General features: G+C 38.1%; 1 protein-coding gene across 8 annotated transcripts in view; it reads right to left on the bottom strand.

Annotated features, from left to right (window-relative positions):
* LOC117394774 (RAB11-binding protein RELCH homolog) overlaps positions 1-17,448 on the bottom strand; it is a 64,815-nt gene that overhangs the window by 15,200 nt on the left and 32,167 nt on the right. For all 8 annotated transcript variants that reach the window (XR_004543425.3, XM_033993329.3, XM_034921070.2 and 5 more), the window contains 10 exons: positions 12,888-13,000; positions 10,130-10,220; positions 8,857-8,928; positions 8,383-8,523; positions 5,279-5,443; positions 3,896-4,043; positions 1,751-1,907; positions 904-1,027; positions 679-727; positions 89-168 (listed from right to left, as the gene is read on the bottom strand). Coding sequence is in view for 7 of the 8 variants with exons in the window: in XM_033993329.3 (XP_033849220.3) it covers positions 89-168; positions 679-727; positions 904-1,027; positions 1,751-1,907; positions 3,896-4,043; positions 5,279-5,443; positions 8,383-8,523; positions 8,857-8,928; positions 10,130-10,220; positions 12,888-13,000 (1,140 nt within the window). In the remaining variant the exon portion in view is untranslated. The remainder of the gene's footprint in view (positions 1-88; positions 169-678; positions 728-903; positions 1,028-1,750; positions 1,908-3,895; positions 4,044-5,278; positions 5,444-8,382; positions 8,524-8,856; positions 8,929-10,129; positions 10,221-12,887; positions 13,001-17,448) is intronic.

Below are 17,448 nucleotides of genomic sequence, written 5' to 3' on the forward strand. Positions count from 1 at the left end.
GAAAAGACAGAAACATTTTAGGAACAAGCCCCTTATTGTTCGTAAGCAGATTGGTGTGAAGTGGCGCCACACAATGTTTTTCTCTTACTTGATTATAGCACGTTAGAACACCTGTTGCATAGATGGGTACCGTAGCCTTTGTTAGGATGCCGTTTCCGACTGTAGCATCTAAAAATGAAGAAGAAAATCCTGATTGGCTTAAAAACAATATTGATGTAGCCTCATCTTGGTCTAAATACTGCACTTATTTTGACAATTAGTACAATACCGAAAGAACCAAGGCTTTAAAATACATTTTTTGTGCCGAATTTACAAAGCTTATTTAAAAGCTTTTTTATTTATTTATTTATTTTTTTAACTGAAATGTTATTGAAACATTTCAGTTTGGAATGCGTATATTTCAACTAGCTTTAGTACAGCAACTGCTTCCTGTGCCATAGTTCAAATGATCTGATCAGAGTCAGACTCGGTACTAATGGGAATTAAGCGTTTCCAGGAAGAAGCTGCAGCTTTAGAGATGTAGTATTTTTTTTAACTGCATGTACCATTTTTATTATTATTTACAACTTGAATGCAGCTACCTCAGCTCCAATGTTAATACCTTAATACCAGTAATAATACTACCAGTTGTGAAGTAAAATGAGGATCTGTTGATTAAAGACCAGAAACATTACTTACCAATGTTTTCTTCAGAAAGCCGGAGGATTTCTTGGAACTGTGGCTTCACCTAAAATAAACACATACATACATACAGTGTTACTGTAAATTATGTTATTGTTGGGGATAAATATGTCCAGTAAAACAAAGAAATTGAGAATACATGTTCATTGCCAAAGGAAAAAAATAAATAAAATTGGTCTAAAAAACAAATAATAATAAAAAAAAACCCACATGGACACGTACCTTTGTATTTGTAAAGATTTTCCCAAACGTTCTACACAACCTCCAGAAAAATCTGGAAAATTCATGGACACAAGTTGTGGAAGCAACATTGATCCTGCCAACTATTTCTATGAGCTGCGGCAACCTGAGAAAAGCAGAAAAGGAAGACAGCATGAGTGTTCAGAATTTAGAACTTCACAGCTTAATTTGTACTATTCTGTTCGATACCAATCTATTCAATACCAGTCTGTTCTGTGTGTCCCATTTTGTTAGTTAGTGTAGTAAACAGAGCACTCCACAGAGAAGAGATTGTATCTCAGGGAGCCGTGCCTGAAGTTGATAATATTGATTACAGAATTCACAACCATGTTAAAGTGAGCGCCAGCGGCAGCAACAGGGGGTGGAATGAAGTAAAAAACAAAACTAAACACAGGTTTATAAATTTAGATGGTAGTGTTTAGACCAACCACTCCTTATGTCAGATTTATTAAATGTGTAACCATTTTCATAACAATATTTATTTTGACATCCATTTATTTGTTTTTTGTAGATATGATTTTACAATTAAATGTTTCAGAGAATCTGTTTCTCAATTGCAGCGTTAAAAGTCAGAACGTACGTTTCCATAATGCAAAATGGCATGTCTTTTACTAGCTTCAGCTATACAATACCGTTTTATTTTGTGAACTACAGGACTGGCTTTTAACAGTCATTGCCTGTTATCCATGTGCAGACTGCCCATGAAAGAGAGCATCTGACTACACAGTGACCAGAGATGACTGTTCCAGCCAGAATGCAAATCCAGAGTGTGTGGAGAGAGAGAGAGAGAGAGAGAGAGAGAGAGAGAGAGAGAGAAGCAGGCACTCACAACTGGTTGACCACCCAGAGCAGGCTCTCCCATCCGGTGGTCCCCTCGTGCTCCAGCTGATAATCGTAGAGCTGAAGCAGTACCGCCAGCTGTTCTCTGCTGCCGATGATGGTGGCCACGTCCTGGAGCGGCGAGGCTGGTCGAGGGAACCTGGTAACTGAAAGAGCACATAAGGGAACAAGATAAGCTCAAGTGACCAAGGGCTGAAAAACGAAGGGTCCCAGACATTAATTGGAGCTACTGAACCCTGAGGGGGAGGCCGGGATTTGGCAGGTGCTTGAAGAGCGGGGCTTGCAGTAGAGAACTATTCCAAATGATTCTCCTCCGAAATCCAGTGGAGCTCAACGCCAATGCTCCTTGCGAACCCCCAGTACAGATCATCAACTCTGCTGATTTGAACGAACAAGATCTTTGATCTGTGACTCACCACAGCTTTTATTTTTTTTACTTTAGCAGGTAGGGGCACCAAATTATAGGACAATGTCAGAAATTATGCTATTAGAAGAACTGTAACAGTAGAATAGACTTTATTTTAACAAGGGAATTGCACACGTAAGCATTTTAACAGAGAGACTTGTACTGTTCTATTTTTATTCAATCTAAACTGAGTCATCATCTGCTATTCAGATTCAGTTCCTGATGATAAAATAGCATCATAATGGCCATGTTTTATATAAAAAACACACACACACACCCAAGCCCTACACTGTAATCTTTACACATCTGTGGTGAGAGAATGGTGGAAGGATTTCCGTGGTGGCAAAATTGGGAAGTGACAAACTGGCACATGAGTACTCCACTCATCTAGACAGTTTGAATGATACAGCACCTGTGTTAAAGGCATGAAGCGCTGAGCCTTCTGTTTTAGGCTTATCTATTGAAAGTATTCAATATAAAAGTATTTGTTTTTTTAAAAGGGTTGAAAAACATTACATTTATTCAGTGCATAAAATGACTTAACGCTATACCCCCAATTAGATGACACTACAGTCTGGGTGCTACCGTACAGACACGGTAAAGTACCAAGGTAATGCACAATAATAATAATAATAATAATAATAATAATAATAATAATAATAAATTTAAAATTGTCGGTTTATGCAAATATATCAGCACCACGGATGTGAGGACATTTGCTCCAATCAGCTTTTAAAACACTCTGCGGAAGCTAATTGTCATTGATTGGTACTCAATTATAAAGGTGAGGGAAGGACAGGAATTCTTGTTTTGAAATCTAACATTAAATAAATGGATGTATTGAACACCTGCAAATAAATACTTCTTAAAAGGCAATTACAAGAACGAGTATCAGCACACCCCTAATATTAATAAAAGAACATAGATCGTTAACAGAAGGTAGAATTAAGCTATGTTATTGAAACTTCTATATGGGTCCTAACTTTTAATTTTGCTTTTGAATTGTTCATAACAGCTCCATAAAAATAAAAAAAACAGACAACCCATAAAAGAAAAAATATATGAATTGCTCATACTCATGAAACTACCAAGCTTGTAAACATGGGGAGGGAGATGTGTAACGAGCACTATAGCAACCACAGCCTCATTCTCTTTTTCATACAGGCGAAGTCAGCACGCTGGCCAGCTTTTTCGTTAGAAATGAATTTTAATGGAAACACGGTTTTTCCTGATAATGCGCATCATCTTTGCCGAATTTTTAGATACACATTTTAATGGAAACATAGTAATAGCACCATATGTACAGACACACACTGTACACTGTATCCCATTACTCAGTTAAAAAGCAGTTGTCATTTTACAGGGAACTCAGTGATATTGCGCCACTCTGTTCTGAATGTATTATTATTATTATTATTATTTTTTTTTTTTTTTTTAAAAGAGCATAATCTGCACTTCCAGTGAATCACTATGGAGATGTTTCAACATGTGTTTAATTCCAGTCTTTTATTTAAAAATGAATGACTGACAGGGATGGCCCTGAGGAAGCTTCTATTAAACAAATTATACGTGAGGTATATTATATCTTACCTAACATGTATACAGTAACAATTCAAATATCTATGAAACTTGTACAGAAAGGTAAAGGTGAGATTGAAGCTAATGCAGCCCTTTTAAGTTCTGTGCTGTGTTTGAATGCTTGATGGTCCGGAGAACAACTTGTATTACCTTCTATGGGCAGCACTTCTCCATGGAGCTTGGCTATATTCGTGAAGGGGGCATTCTGTATCACCACTGCAAACAGGGCAGGGATCAGTGACTGGAGTGCAGACAGGTAAATGTGGAGCTTATGTTCATCCAGTCTGTGTTCTCCTTCCTAGAAAAAAAAAAAAAAAAAAAAAAACACACTGTTCAATTGAATCATTTAGCCAGACTTTTTTTTTTTTTTTACCACAGGCAGAACTGTCCACAGAAATTCACTGTTACAGAGGACTCCTGCTAATCAGCAACTGAAAATTCTTCCACAGAATGTCTTCACTGATAGTGCAGCTCTGGCCAAAGGTTTTGCTTCACCTAGAATTCTAGGATTGAGACATACTGGTAATTAAAGAATAATAATAATAATAATAATAATAATAATAATAATAATAATAATAATAATAATAATAATAATAATAATAATAAATATGAACACAACTTAGATCTTATTTAACATCATGTAATCCAAGAAACTACAAAATGATATCGCAGAAGTCTACCAGAAGCCATAATAGTAGTAACAGTATTTCGCATTTTTCAATTTTTCAACTTTTTCGTTAAGTATATGGGAAACTACGAAGCGGTATGCATTTCAATTTGTCAACATAACATTATTCAGCAGGTTTCATTCGATTTTACGAAACAAAATGTGTTAATTCTACAGGCTGATTCAAAACATTTGGCCACAGCTGTAGATGGTTATTTTGTAGCAGTAGACTGGCTCTTGGGTGGGGCAGGTTGCAATAACCAAGGGTTTAAAAAACATTTTCTGATCCCCTTGTTAGCAGAACAGTATTCTCAAATCCCTATTGTTTTGCTGTGGATTTTTATTGGTTTTTGACAACATTTGAGAGAGAAATAAAATACACATTGTTTTTTTCCTCTGAAAGTCTGTCTTTGGAGCTCTGCAATCTTTGGTTTCCTCTCCCTGTCCAGGACTAATGACAGGTATCAGTATAATCTCAAAACTAGGAACTTTTCGGCTTCTATAAAGTTGCTACAGAAACTCTATATGCCCTATACTGAAGCAAGTGCAAAGGTAATTCTCAGAGGAGAATAAAAAAAAGTGTAACTTCAAGACTTCAACTTTACAGTTTTTTTTTTTTTCAAACAAGAGCCTGGGTGGAGGTTCAATCTGAAGTCAGCACTGATAGTCTCAATGTAAAGGCAGGTCCATAGATGGTTTAAGAAACTATGCCCAATTAGTCACAGAGATTTCTTAAGTAAGTGAAGCACAAATGGTGATAACACACTGGCATATGCTGTCCATTTAACGTCTCGTTGCTTTACAGTGGCCATTGCAAACTCAGCCGGGGAGGTTGATGATTTGCTTCCAATACAATGAGAACCTACCCTGAGCAGCTTCTCAATCCTGCTGAGCAGTGTGGGAATGAGCTGGGACTGCAGGCTGCCCAGCTCTGTGGTCCAGGCAGCGAAAGCTGGGACGAACACCTGGTGTATTGCACTGATTACCCTCTCTGAGGGGTCCCCCAGGGCCATTAGCATCAGCTCAAAGCCCTGCAAACACAAGGCAAGACGCACTTAGGACAGGACCAGCAAGTTAAAAAAAACAATAACTAGAATTAATATCATTGAGGTAGCACAATCATCAGTTGCCTACTTAACTTTAAATTATGTGGTGGTTTTAAAGTGGTGGTTTTAAAGTGCTGGTTTTGTGATATGCAACATTTTTTGTTGCAAAGTTATAATGGTATTACCATGGTAATTATACCAGTGCAATGTGGTACTCGTTACATTTTTTTCTAGTATACAGCAAACATTGACATGCCATAAAATACTTGCACAGGTCACAAGAGCAATTCAGAAATACAAAAACAGAAATGCCCATTATTACATGGTAACCTGATGGTATTATGAATGTACAGAACACCAAAAAAATGAAACAAACAAATACATATACAGTTAAATCATAAATGAATCAAATGTGGCAGTAAAACTTCAATGCATGGTCATCAAGTTCATCTTACAAAACTGTCCACACAATCAGTAAATGTTACTTGAACTGTACCAATTTTACAACTACAGCAACAGTTTGCATAGCAATTGTCTTGTCAAATATTTTCCCATTTATGTATTTGCATAAAAGGTTCTTGGGGGGGGTCATTCTTCCGAGAAAACTGGGAATGTCAAAACCGTTCTCCAAAATGACGCACAGGCATCACTTTTGACACTGTTCCAAATGAATTGTCAGGAAACCTTGTAGTCATGGATAAACACATCTTTCAACCAAACCTCTACTGTTAAGCTTGTTAAACTCATTTGATACAGGGAACTTTATGAATACGGTTTATGATAAATCATAATAAAACTGTCAATTTGATGATTCTTAAAAATATATATATATATATATATATATATATATATATATATATATATATATATATATATATATACACACAGTGCCTTGCATAAGTATTCGCCCCCCTTGGACTTTTCCACATTTTGTAGTGTTACAACCTGGAATTAAAATGGATTTAATTAGGATTTTTTGTCACTGATCTACACAAAATAGTCCATAATGTCGAAGTGGGGGAAAAAAAATCTACATATTTTTCAAAATTATTTACAAATAAAAAACTGAAAAGTCTTGATTGCATAAGTATTCACCCCCTTTGCTGTGACACCCCTAAATAAGCTCTGGTGCAACCAATTGCCTTCAGAAGTCACATAATTAGTTGAATGGAGTCTACCTGTGTGCAATTAAAGTGTCACATGATCTCAGATTAAATACACCTGTTTCTGGAAGGCCCCAGAGTTTGTTAGAGAGCATATCTAAACAAACAGCATCATGAAGACCAAGGAGCTATCAAAACAAGTCCGGGATAAAAGTTCTGGAGAAGCACCAATCAGGGTTGGGTTATAAAAAAATATCCCAAACTTTGAACATCCCCCGGAGCACCGTTAAATCCATTATTAAAAAATGGAAAGAATATGGCACAACCGCGACTCTGCCTAGAGAAGGCCGTCCACCAAAACTCAGTGACCAGGTAAGGACGGCATTAGTCAGAGAAGCAACCAAGAGGCCAATGGTAACTCTGAAGGAGCTGGAGAGATCCACAGCTGAGATGGGAGAAATCGTCCATGGAACAACTTTAACCCGGACACTCCACAAAGCTGGGCTTTATGGAAGAGTGGCGAGAAGAAAGCCATTGCTGAAAAAAACCCCATATCAAATCCTGTATGGATTTTGGCAAAAGGCATGTGGGAGACACAGCAAACATGTGGAAAAAGGTTCTCTGGTCTGATGAGACCAAAACTGAACATTTTTGGTCTTAGTGCGAAACGCTATCTGTGGCGCAAAGCCAACACTGCTCATCACCCTGAGAACATTAGCCCCACGGTGAAGCATGGTGGTGGCAGCATCATGTTATGGGGATGCTTTTCATCGGCAGGGACTGGGAAACTGGTCAGGATTGAGGGCAAGATGGATGGAGCCAAATACAGGGAAATTCTAGAGGAAAACCTGTTTTAGTTTGCAAGAGACCTGGGACTGGGGCGGAGGTTCACCTTCCAGCAGGACAATGACCCTAAACACACAGCCAAAGCTACACTGGAGTGGTTTAAAAACAAGAACCTGAATGTCTTAAAATGGCCCATTCAAAGCCCAGACCTCAATCCGATTGAGAATCTGTGGCAAGACTTGAAAATTGCTGTTCACCAACGGTCCCCATCCAACTTGACAGAGATTGAGCAATTTTGCCAAGAAGAATGGGCAAAAATTGCAGGATCCAGATGTGCAATGCTGGTAGAGACTTACCCAAAAAGACTCATAGCTGCAATTGCTGCCAAAGGTGCTTCTACCAAATATTGACTCAGGGGGGTGAATACTTATGCAACCAACAAATGTATTTTTTTTGTTTAATTAACTTTTGTGTCACAATAAAACATATTTTGCACCTTCAAAGTGTTAGGTATGTTGTGTAAATCAAATGGTAAAAATCTCAATTAAATCAATTTTAATTCCAGGTTGTAACACTACAAAATGTGGAAAAGTCCAAGGGGGGTGAATACTTATGCAAGGCACTGTATATATTTTATATATATATATATATATATATATATATATAGATATAGATATAGATATAGATATAGATAGATATAGAGATATAGATATATGTATTTCTTAGCAGACGCCCTTATCCAGGGCGACTTACAGTCGTAAACAAAAATACATTTCAAGAATCACAGTACAAGTAATAATACAATTAAGAGCAAGATAAATACAATGACTTTGGTTCTTATTATAATAATAATAATAATTATAATAATAATAATAATAATAATAATAATAATAATAATAAGGTCAGCGCCCCACAATAGGACAAAGATACACAGTATGATTAAGAAACGAAGTTACTGGATGTACCAGCTTGTAATGCCATTTAAGATTAAAAACCAGCTCCTGATACCTTGGTGCAGATGGGTGGGATTCATACCTGGGTATATTTATCTGGGTCATCGATGTACCCCATGATGATGCCGAGGCTTCTGACCACAGCTTCTCGGACCATGTCTGCCTTGTCTTCTGTCAGCATCTGCTGCAGCATTGAGAGCACCAGCGAGCTGCGAATCTCTTTCTGAAAGGACAAGCAGCAATATAGGTGCCCAACAGCATCACATAAACATATATAAATATCATTGTACTGCTTGAAAATGTCTGCTCAGGACACTGCAGTATATCCAGCAGGTTGCTCAATATATCCCCAGATTCTAATTACTGGATAACTGCAGTCAATAAAGCGAGACCGGAGGGATATGCACTGCAAATGGGAATAATAAAAGCAGTTTTATTAATGGCCTGGGGAAATTCTTTGAATAAACTCCTGGATTGTATATAAACACACACACACACACAAAAGACCAAAAACAGTTGCCCTATGATCTTCTGCAAAGGAATCAAGCTTTCTTACAGGCAAATAAGGCGCAAGGGCTCCGCAAGACTCTGCAACCAGCAGTCTTCTCTCCGGGTACTTGTGGGTGATCTGAAGGGAAGTTAAAAAGAGAATACCAGTGCTCAAGTTCAATGGACACGAACAACAAAAAACACTATCTTGCTACAGTGAAACAGCGCCAAGCTCCTGATAACTTTTGCAAGTGGATGCCTGCTCCTTGCTTGGCATGGCGAATTAGGGCAACAAAAAGGGCTCTCAATAGAAGTTTTTTTTTATTTTTTTTATTTTTTTTTTAAATATACTCGTCGCCAATGGTTTTTACTCCGGTTTTCTCCCCAATTTGGAATGCCCAATTATTTTTATCCTGGTTCAACGCTGCAACCCCCCGGCAACTCGGGGAACGGAGGCTGAAACCCATGTCCTCCGAAACGTGCCTATCCATCATTTTTTGCACTGCGGATCTGCAGTAAAGCCATCAGACCTATAGTGCCGGAGGACAACACAGATCTGATGGCTCCACTGCAGACCCGCAGGCGCCCTATCAGTCACAGGGGTCGCTGGTGCTCGGTGAACCGTGGATTGCCCTGCCTCCCTACCCGGGCAGCGCTCAGCCAATTGTGCGCCGCCCCCTAGGAACCCCGTCACGGTCGGCAATGATATAGCCTGAATTCTAACCTGCGATCTCCAGACTATAGGGCGCATCCTGCACTCCACTCCTTTACTGGATGCGCCACTCGGGAGCCCCCCAATATAAGAAGTTTAATACTCCCAGTCTCTCTCTAAGACATTTTAATTAAACAATATAGAATCCAAATAAAAGGTGGTCTATTCTGATCCAAATATCAGTTTTAAAATTAACTGAATGCCCCGTCAGACACAGACATCCCATTTGTTTGAAATCTCAGCAAGGGGAAGTCCACTGAAATATCACACTTCCAATTAGATACCATAAACATCTCGATTGACTTTTTCAAAACCAGTTATTCTTGTATTGGAACAATTATTATATGAAATGTCAAAATTAACCTGTGATGTGAGATAGTCCAGCTGCTTCAAGGTAAGGAGTCGAACATGAACATACTGCATGTTAAAAATGTGAACTATACAGGAGTACACATTAGGTAAGATTTAGATTATTTGTTATCCCCATGTACTTTCAACTGTTCTATACATTTTTTTTTTTAAACACTCCAGAATAAATGTATTGGATACAGTGAGTTCCTCTCTGCTGACACCACTGGGATGAAGAGTTCATTATCTCTCATATTTTAAACGACACGTTTATGCTTACTTGTTCCCAGCATTGCGGTAGAAGCTCAGCTTCGACACGCGTTGCTCCAACATGACGTGCAAATGCCACACATCCCGTCAAGATCATCTGTCTGAAAACAAAGTGGCAACCAAAACGAGTTAATAACAACATGTCTGAGGAACGGAGGCCTAGGTAGCATTTTGGGTAATGGTTGTTTATTAGTTTCCATTCTGGGTGAAATCTCATACAAACTCACTGCATTTCTTTAACCACTTAAAATATGTGGTTAAAATATATAAAACTGAATAAAGCTTAATTCTTTGAGCAATGTAGTGCTAACCCACACCGGTTCATTTAAAAAAGGGCATCTCTATTATATAAGCCTTTTAGACAAAAAGCAAAACCAAAAGAGTAAAAGTGACTTCTCTACGCAATCTGACAATGGGCATAGGATGGATGAAAGAAATACAGGATAGCAAGATTTTCCTTTTGCTTTTTGATAATTTTTGGCAAAGCCAGTGCTGTCACCAGTTGACATCGAGGCCCTGATTCATGCTTTTGTTAGTTCACATGTTGATTATTCTAACTCTGGTCTTTCAGATGTCTCCTTAAACAGATTGCTGTTGATACAGAATACTGAAGCAAAAACCCTGACCCATGCTCAAACTAGTTATCACTTCACTCCAGTTCTTAATTGTCTAAACTGGCTACCATATTAAGTTTTGCTTCTGGTTTACAAGGTAACTTCCTACTCCCTATGTCCCTGGCAGCAGTCCTTAACTAGATACAGTGCCTTGCGAAAGTATTCGGCCCCCTTGAACTTTGCGACCTTTTGCCACATTTCAGGCTTCAAACATAAAGATATGAAACTGTAATTTTTTGTGAAGAATCAACAACAAGTGGGACACAATCATGAAGTGGAACGAAATTTATTGGATATTTCAAACTTTTTCAACAAATAAAAAACTGAAAAATTGGGCGTGCAAAATTATTCAGCCCCTTTACTTTCAGTGCAGCAAACTCTCTCCAGAAGTTCAGTTAGGATCTCTGAATGATCCAATGTTGACCTAAATGACTAATGATGATAAATAGAATCCACCTGTGTGTAATCAAGTCTCCGTATAAATGCACCTGCACTGTGATAGTCTCAGAGGTCTGTTTAAAGCGCAGAGAGCATCATGAAGAACAAGGAACACACCAGGCAGGTCCGAGATACTGTTGTGGAGAAGTTTAAAGCCGGATTTGGATACAAAAAGATTTCCCAAGCTTTAAACATCCCAAGGAGCACTGTGCAAGTGATGATATTGAAATGGAAGGAGTATCAGACCACTGCAAATCTACCAAGACCTGGCCGTCCCTCTAAACTTTCAGCTCATACAAGGAGAAGACTGATCAGAGATGCAGCCAAGAGGCCCATGATCACTCTGGATGAACTGCAGAGATCTACAGCTGAGGTGGGAGACTCTGTCCATAGGACAACAATCAGTCGTATACTGCACAAATCTGGCCTTTATGGAAGAGTGGCAAGAAGAAAGCCATTTCTTAAAGATATCCATAAAAAGTGTCGTTTACAGTTTGCCACAAGCCAACTGGGAGACACACCAAACATGTGGAAGAAGGTGCTCTGGTCAGATGAAACCAAAATCGAACTTTTTGGCAACAATGCAAAACGTTATGTTTGGCGTAAAAGCAACACAGCTCATCACCCTGAACACACCATCCCCACTGTCAAACATGGTGGTGGCAGCATCATGGTTTGGGCCTGCTTTTCTTCAGCAGGGACAGGGAAGATGGTTAAAATTGATGGGAAGATGGATGGAGCCAAATACAGGACCATTCTGGAAGAAAACCTGATGGAGTCTGCAAAAGACCTGAGACTGGGACGGAGATTTGTCTTCCAACAAGACAATGATCCAAAACATAAAGCAAAATCTACAATGGAATGGTTCACAAATAAACATATCCAGGTGTTAGAATGGCCAAGTCAAAGTCCAGACCTGAATCCAATCGAGAATCTGTGGAAAGAACTGAAAACTGCTGTTCACAAATGCTCTCCATCCAACCTCACTGAGCTCGAGCTGTTTTGCAAGGAGGAATGGGCAAAAATTTCAGTGTCTCGATGTGCAAAACTGATAGAGACATACCCCAAGCGACTTACAGCTGTAATCGCAGCAAAAGGTGGCGCTACAAAGTATTAACTTAAGGGGGCTGAATAATTTTGCACGCCCAATTTTTCAGTTTTTTATTTGTTAAAAAAGTTTGAAATATCCAATAAATTTCGTTCCACTTCATGATTGTGTCCCACTTGTTGTTGATTCTTCACAAAAAATTACAGTTTCATATCTTTATGTTTGAAGCCTGAAATGTGGCAAAAGGTCGCAAAGTTCAAGGGGGCCGAATACTTTCGCAAGGCACTGTAGATCTTTTTGTAGTGCCTAGATTTCGACTAAAGATCTGTGGTGCTCCGGCTTTTAGCTGCTATACTCCGCAGCTCTGTAAATCTCTCCCCAGTATAATCAGGAGTGCAAAGTATCTTATATTTAGCTTTTAATCTGGGCTACTTTTGTAATGCATTCTGGGATGACAGTGCAAAAGGGACAGTGTAATTGGTATAGTTTGGTACAGCATATAATTTAAAATTGATGAAAATGTGGGTTACCGATGTATTGCCCGAGCACTTCAACTGATACGAGATATTAACAGTTCCCTTTTTTGGTAAATGAGTGTCCCACGATTGCACACAATATTGTGAAACCAGGACTGGCATCCTTGCAGTCTGTGGCAAAAATCCCCTTACCTCTGCTCATCATCCGGCCTCTTGATAAGATTGAAGAGAATGTGAAGAAGCTGATCTCTCTCCTTGGGCTCAGGGTGAAGGCAGGCTGTACATAAAATCAGTGGGATCAACTCCTACAAGGGGAAGATAGCGTACAATTAATGTACAATGCATTGGGAGGAGATAATATTCTGTTTACTTATAAGAAAAAGAAGAAAACACTACAACTACACATGAGTGAACGGAGCTTTCCGACAAAACATTAAGTTAAGAACACGGTGAAGCAGCAGTAGGAGCTGAAAGGTAGCAGCTCTGGGTCAAGCTGCAGCCACCCTGCCCTGTCACTGCTAGTTGTCAATATGGCCATCTATATTGTCTGTTGTGACTTAGTAATAGTAAAGATATTATTTTGTTCCTGGCAAACCTGAACCTTCTTACAGCGAAATATATAATTCACAATGCAGGTCTTGCAGTTTTGAAATAACTTATTGTTAAGCAAACAAATAATTTAAAAAATTTAAATCTGGTTAGAAAGCCAACTGTGCATGCCTTACTTTCAGGTAATCATGCCCTTCCTAGGTTATTTATGTGGAGACACTGTTGAGGTGACTGAAATGACCTCGGAAGTGCCAGTTTAACAAATTGAAAGAAACGCAAGTCGTGCAGACAGAGTACTTGTTTTAATTTAGTATGGCAGCACCACATCATTTTATTTTTGAAAAATACATGTTATAACATGTGCCATTTTTAAAATGCACATGCAAGGTGTACTGTATATGAGAAAATAAGTGAATGTCAGGTCAAATCATGTATTTCATTAGCTAGCACCACTTCAGAGTAATAAAACATTTACATACATTTCACATTTAATGTAATGTATTGCCATTCCCTACAGTCTTCCATTATGTGTTTGAAAGAAAAACACATTCTGAGAAACATATCATTTTATGACTAACAGCAGGTATTTCTGAAATGCCCGTCTTCAAATTCTTTCAAAATACTGATCCTTATTCACAAAGATTTAACTCTGGTTGACATGCATGGGACTAATGCTAATGTATAAAAAAACAGAAGTGTCATGAATATCAAACTGTAGTTTATTATTTGTGAATAGGATGCATACTGTTTTAAAATGTAAAAATACCCGACGTGTGCTGCTTTCAAACCTATTGTACATAAGGAAAGATCTGAATAACTATCGTATAGGTGTTATGCCTACAAAGGATCAGTGACAAGTATAATTCTGAGATGCCTCTAGGACCTTACAGTTAGGCATGTTTAGGCTGTTTTATAGTTGCTATTGAAACAGTTTTTGTTTTGTTGCGGTGGGATTAAAATTGGTTTTAGCAAATCAGCCTGAAAGACGAATTATTTTTAAGATGTAAAATGTTATTAGACCAAGTCACAAAATGTAATCTAAGCACTTAACTGCAACACATCTGCCTGCCAAAAATAATAATTCACAACGGTCAGACTTTTACTGTAACACTAGCCAAAACAGCCTTTGACTAAGATCAGGTCTTAAATACTGTAGGAAATTTTACTAAATAAATGTTGGTTCGTGGGTTTGTTTGTTTGTTTTTTTTTTGTTGTTTTTTTTAATAGTTTTACTATTACTAAAGAAACAACAAGGATTCATGTGATGACCTTCAATATAATGGACACAAATTGTAATTTAAATACTCTTTTTGGTAAATGTTCCACATAAGTGACTGTGAGCTCAGTAAACCATGTTTGTGCTTTGCTTTTGTCTACAATTGTGTAAAATTGTGTTTTTTTCTACCACAAAAAACTTATTTCATTCTCCATACCCCTTAATACACTTAATGAGATTGTGGTCTCTGGGCCTCCTAGAATCTCCATCTTAAAAAGCACCTGTATTGTAAACATTTCAATGGATATAAAAGGTGTGTAAAGTTATCAGTGCATTTTTGTTTCCTTAATGCCCTATGTTTTGCCATCATTGTACTTCTCCTAGGGTTACTGACACACCCATAGTGAATGACTAACTTTCTCTAGAAGCCTACTGTACTTCATTATATTAGACACTAGAAATTCTACTGTTTTGTGTTGTTGCACTAGAACAGTTCAAGGTTCTAACATCCAGAATTGTGTATACTGAACTGGGCAAATAAAAATCCTTCAAAATGCATTAAATGTCCCATGAGTTAATTCTCCAAAAATCAAAGCAATAATTGATAGATGAATTGACAAGTTTGATAATCATGTCATGCAGCTCTCACAGAATTGTCTGACAGTTTCACAGTCTCTCCTGTAAATATGTATATCTGTATTCATCATCCTCTCTTTCTAAACCTGGAATATTTGTAATCATCAGACTTACAGCAAGTGTTTACACTGGGTGCATACACTTTGTTTTAGTGCATGTTTAACAAAAAATCAGCTAATACCAATATGTCGTTTTCAATACAGCCAGACATTAAGCTTTAGACCTCAGGCTCACCATGTGAACCACCACACAGTGTACATATTTCCCTCAACATTTTCTAAGAAATTATAAGGAAGGGTGGGTCTGTCTGCTTCTCCTAACTGAAAGCATAGTCTGAGAATGTGGCTTAATGGCAGTGTGATTCGAGAAGCAATCAGCAGATAGATAAAACATGTAAAAGTTGGAAGCAAGGTAACAGTAAGGAAGTCACTGTGATCAGCAAGGTTTTCTGTAACCAAATCCATTTTCTTTTCTGACAGCACACTTTAAAGCAAGTATCATGTAACCCTCTTTTTAATGTACTGCTAGCCAAAACATTTGTCTGCTTCGCTTTCTATCGAAGATGCAGGATACCCTGGCCGGTGTGGATTTAATAAATTCTGCCCCAAAATATACAACGGACACAGAACATCTCTGTGGTACACAAGCCAGACAATTGCACAGTATACAGCATAAATCTGATATGCCTCCTCTTGTGACAGATACACTATTGACTTGAATTAAAAGTGTGAACACCTGCCCAATTTGAAAACACCTGCCTTAGCTGAGTGAAGTGAAAGATTAACTTGATACATTTAAATTGTAAAATCTCCTTTTAAGCTGGAAACATTACTCTCTCAGATGTGTCATTTGCCCCTCTTAAGAGGGAATGTCGGTCAGTTTGAGCTCCTGTCAGCAGCTATAAATGTTTAATATCTCCTAACCGCAGTGCAAGACATGAAAACGTCCTCACAAATACAATCTGAAGTCTTCAACCGCTCAGCAGTTTTATAGAAGTGGGAGAGTTAAATCGATACAATCACAGGAAACTGCTGGTCTTCAAATAAAATTTAACTTAACAAGGCTACTTTAAGAGATCAAGATATGATCAGAAGCAAGCCAGTCAAAATACTAAAATAAGCATTTGTTATACTAGCAAATGTTCAGCCTTCATACAATATGTGAAATTCAAAACATTCAGTTTAACCCTTTCCGATTTCTCATCATACACTGCACTCTGGCCAAGCAAATAATATGTCTGTCTGGTGAAAGTGCGCTTTTGAGAAACGTACAGGTGATTTACACGTTTGCCTGACCAAAAAAAAACATTTCACAGGTTTACAAAAAAAGAAAGCAAAAAGAGTCAAGTTAGAAAGCAAAAAGAGCCAAGTTGCAGCCTCTCTTAAATATATCTGCCACGACAGGCTCAGCGTTAAGCGGGAGGGTATAAATACAATTTCGAGCTCCGTTGTAGCTCAGGGAATAAACAAGAAATTTGTTCTTCTGATAACACTGTATAGGAAACACCTAGAGAGCCGAGAACAGACCTGGGGTGAATTACAATTCGTAATTCATTGCAATTACACTGCCATTTGAATTGTAGTTGAACCTGGGCACATTGTACCATATAACTGATCGATTACAGTTCAATTATTCTTGTATTTTCAACCACACTTGGTATTTGTACTTGCGATTATTGCTTGGTCATTTAGAACAACGTGTTAATATGTGTAGTTGTTTATGTAGCAAAGAATTGTGCTGCAATTGTAATTCTAATTGACTCCAGGTCTGGCTAATATATTCAACCCCCCTTCTTAAACACAATGTATATAATATTTGTATAATTCTGTATAGGGCACTACATGACTTGTGATACCCCAGTACATCTTAATGCTCAACAAAGCAACAGCTAGATATTTGTATCACTGGCTGTTAGCCGTTATGTGGCTGTAAATCAGTAGTTTCTTTTCACTCGATATGGGATAAAGGTGTCTCTTTTTGCTTGCAGAAGTTTAAGAAGCCAAGTAGGTTAACAAAATAAAACTATTTCAATCCAGAGATTCAAGCTTGAAATGTTTGCCTAGCCAAAGCATTTACCAAAGTAAATAGTGCATTACACTAAACGGTAACCAATCTCTCCACTCGACTGATTTCATGAGACAGGCCTTGCAGTGTTTGGAAGGGGAGAAATGAGGAAGTGCTTCTACTCCTGGTTGTTGCTTTTCCAATACCTGGAGTGATTCCAAGCCCTCTTAAACTGTCACTTCTAATGCATAACTGAGTCATGCAAATTTAGTACGTTAGTTAAACCTTCAATGATATTGTTTTGTTAAGCCACCTGCTTTTTAAAAAAAAGTAAAAATGGAACACACA

Source organism: Acipenser ruthenus, chromosome 3, assembly GCF_902713425.1.
Source record: "Acipenser ruthenus chromosome 3, fAciRut3.2 maternal haplotype, whole genome shotgun sequence".
NCBI classification, from domain to species: Eukaryota; Metazoa; Chordata; class Actinopteri; order Acipenseriformes; family Acipenseridae; genus Acipenser; species Acipenser ruthenus.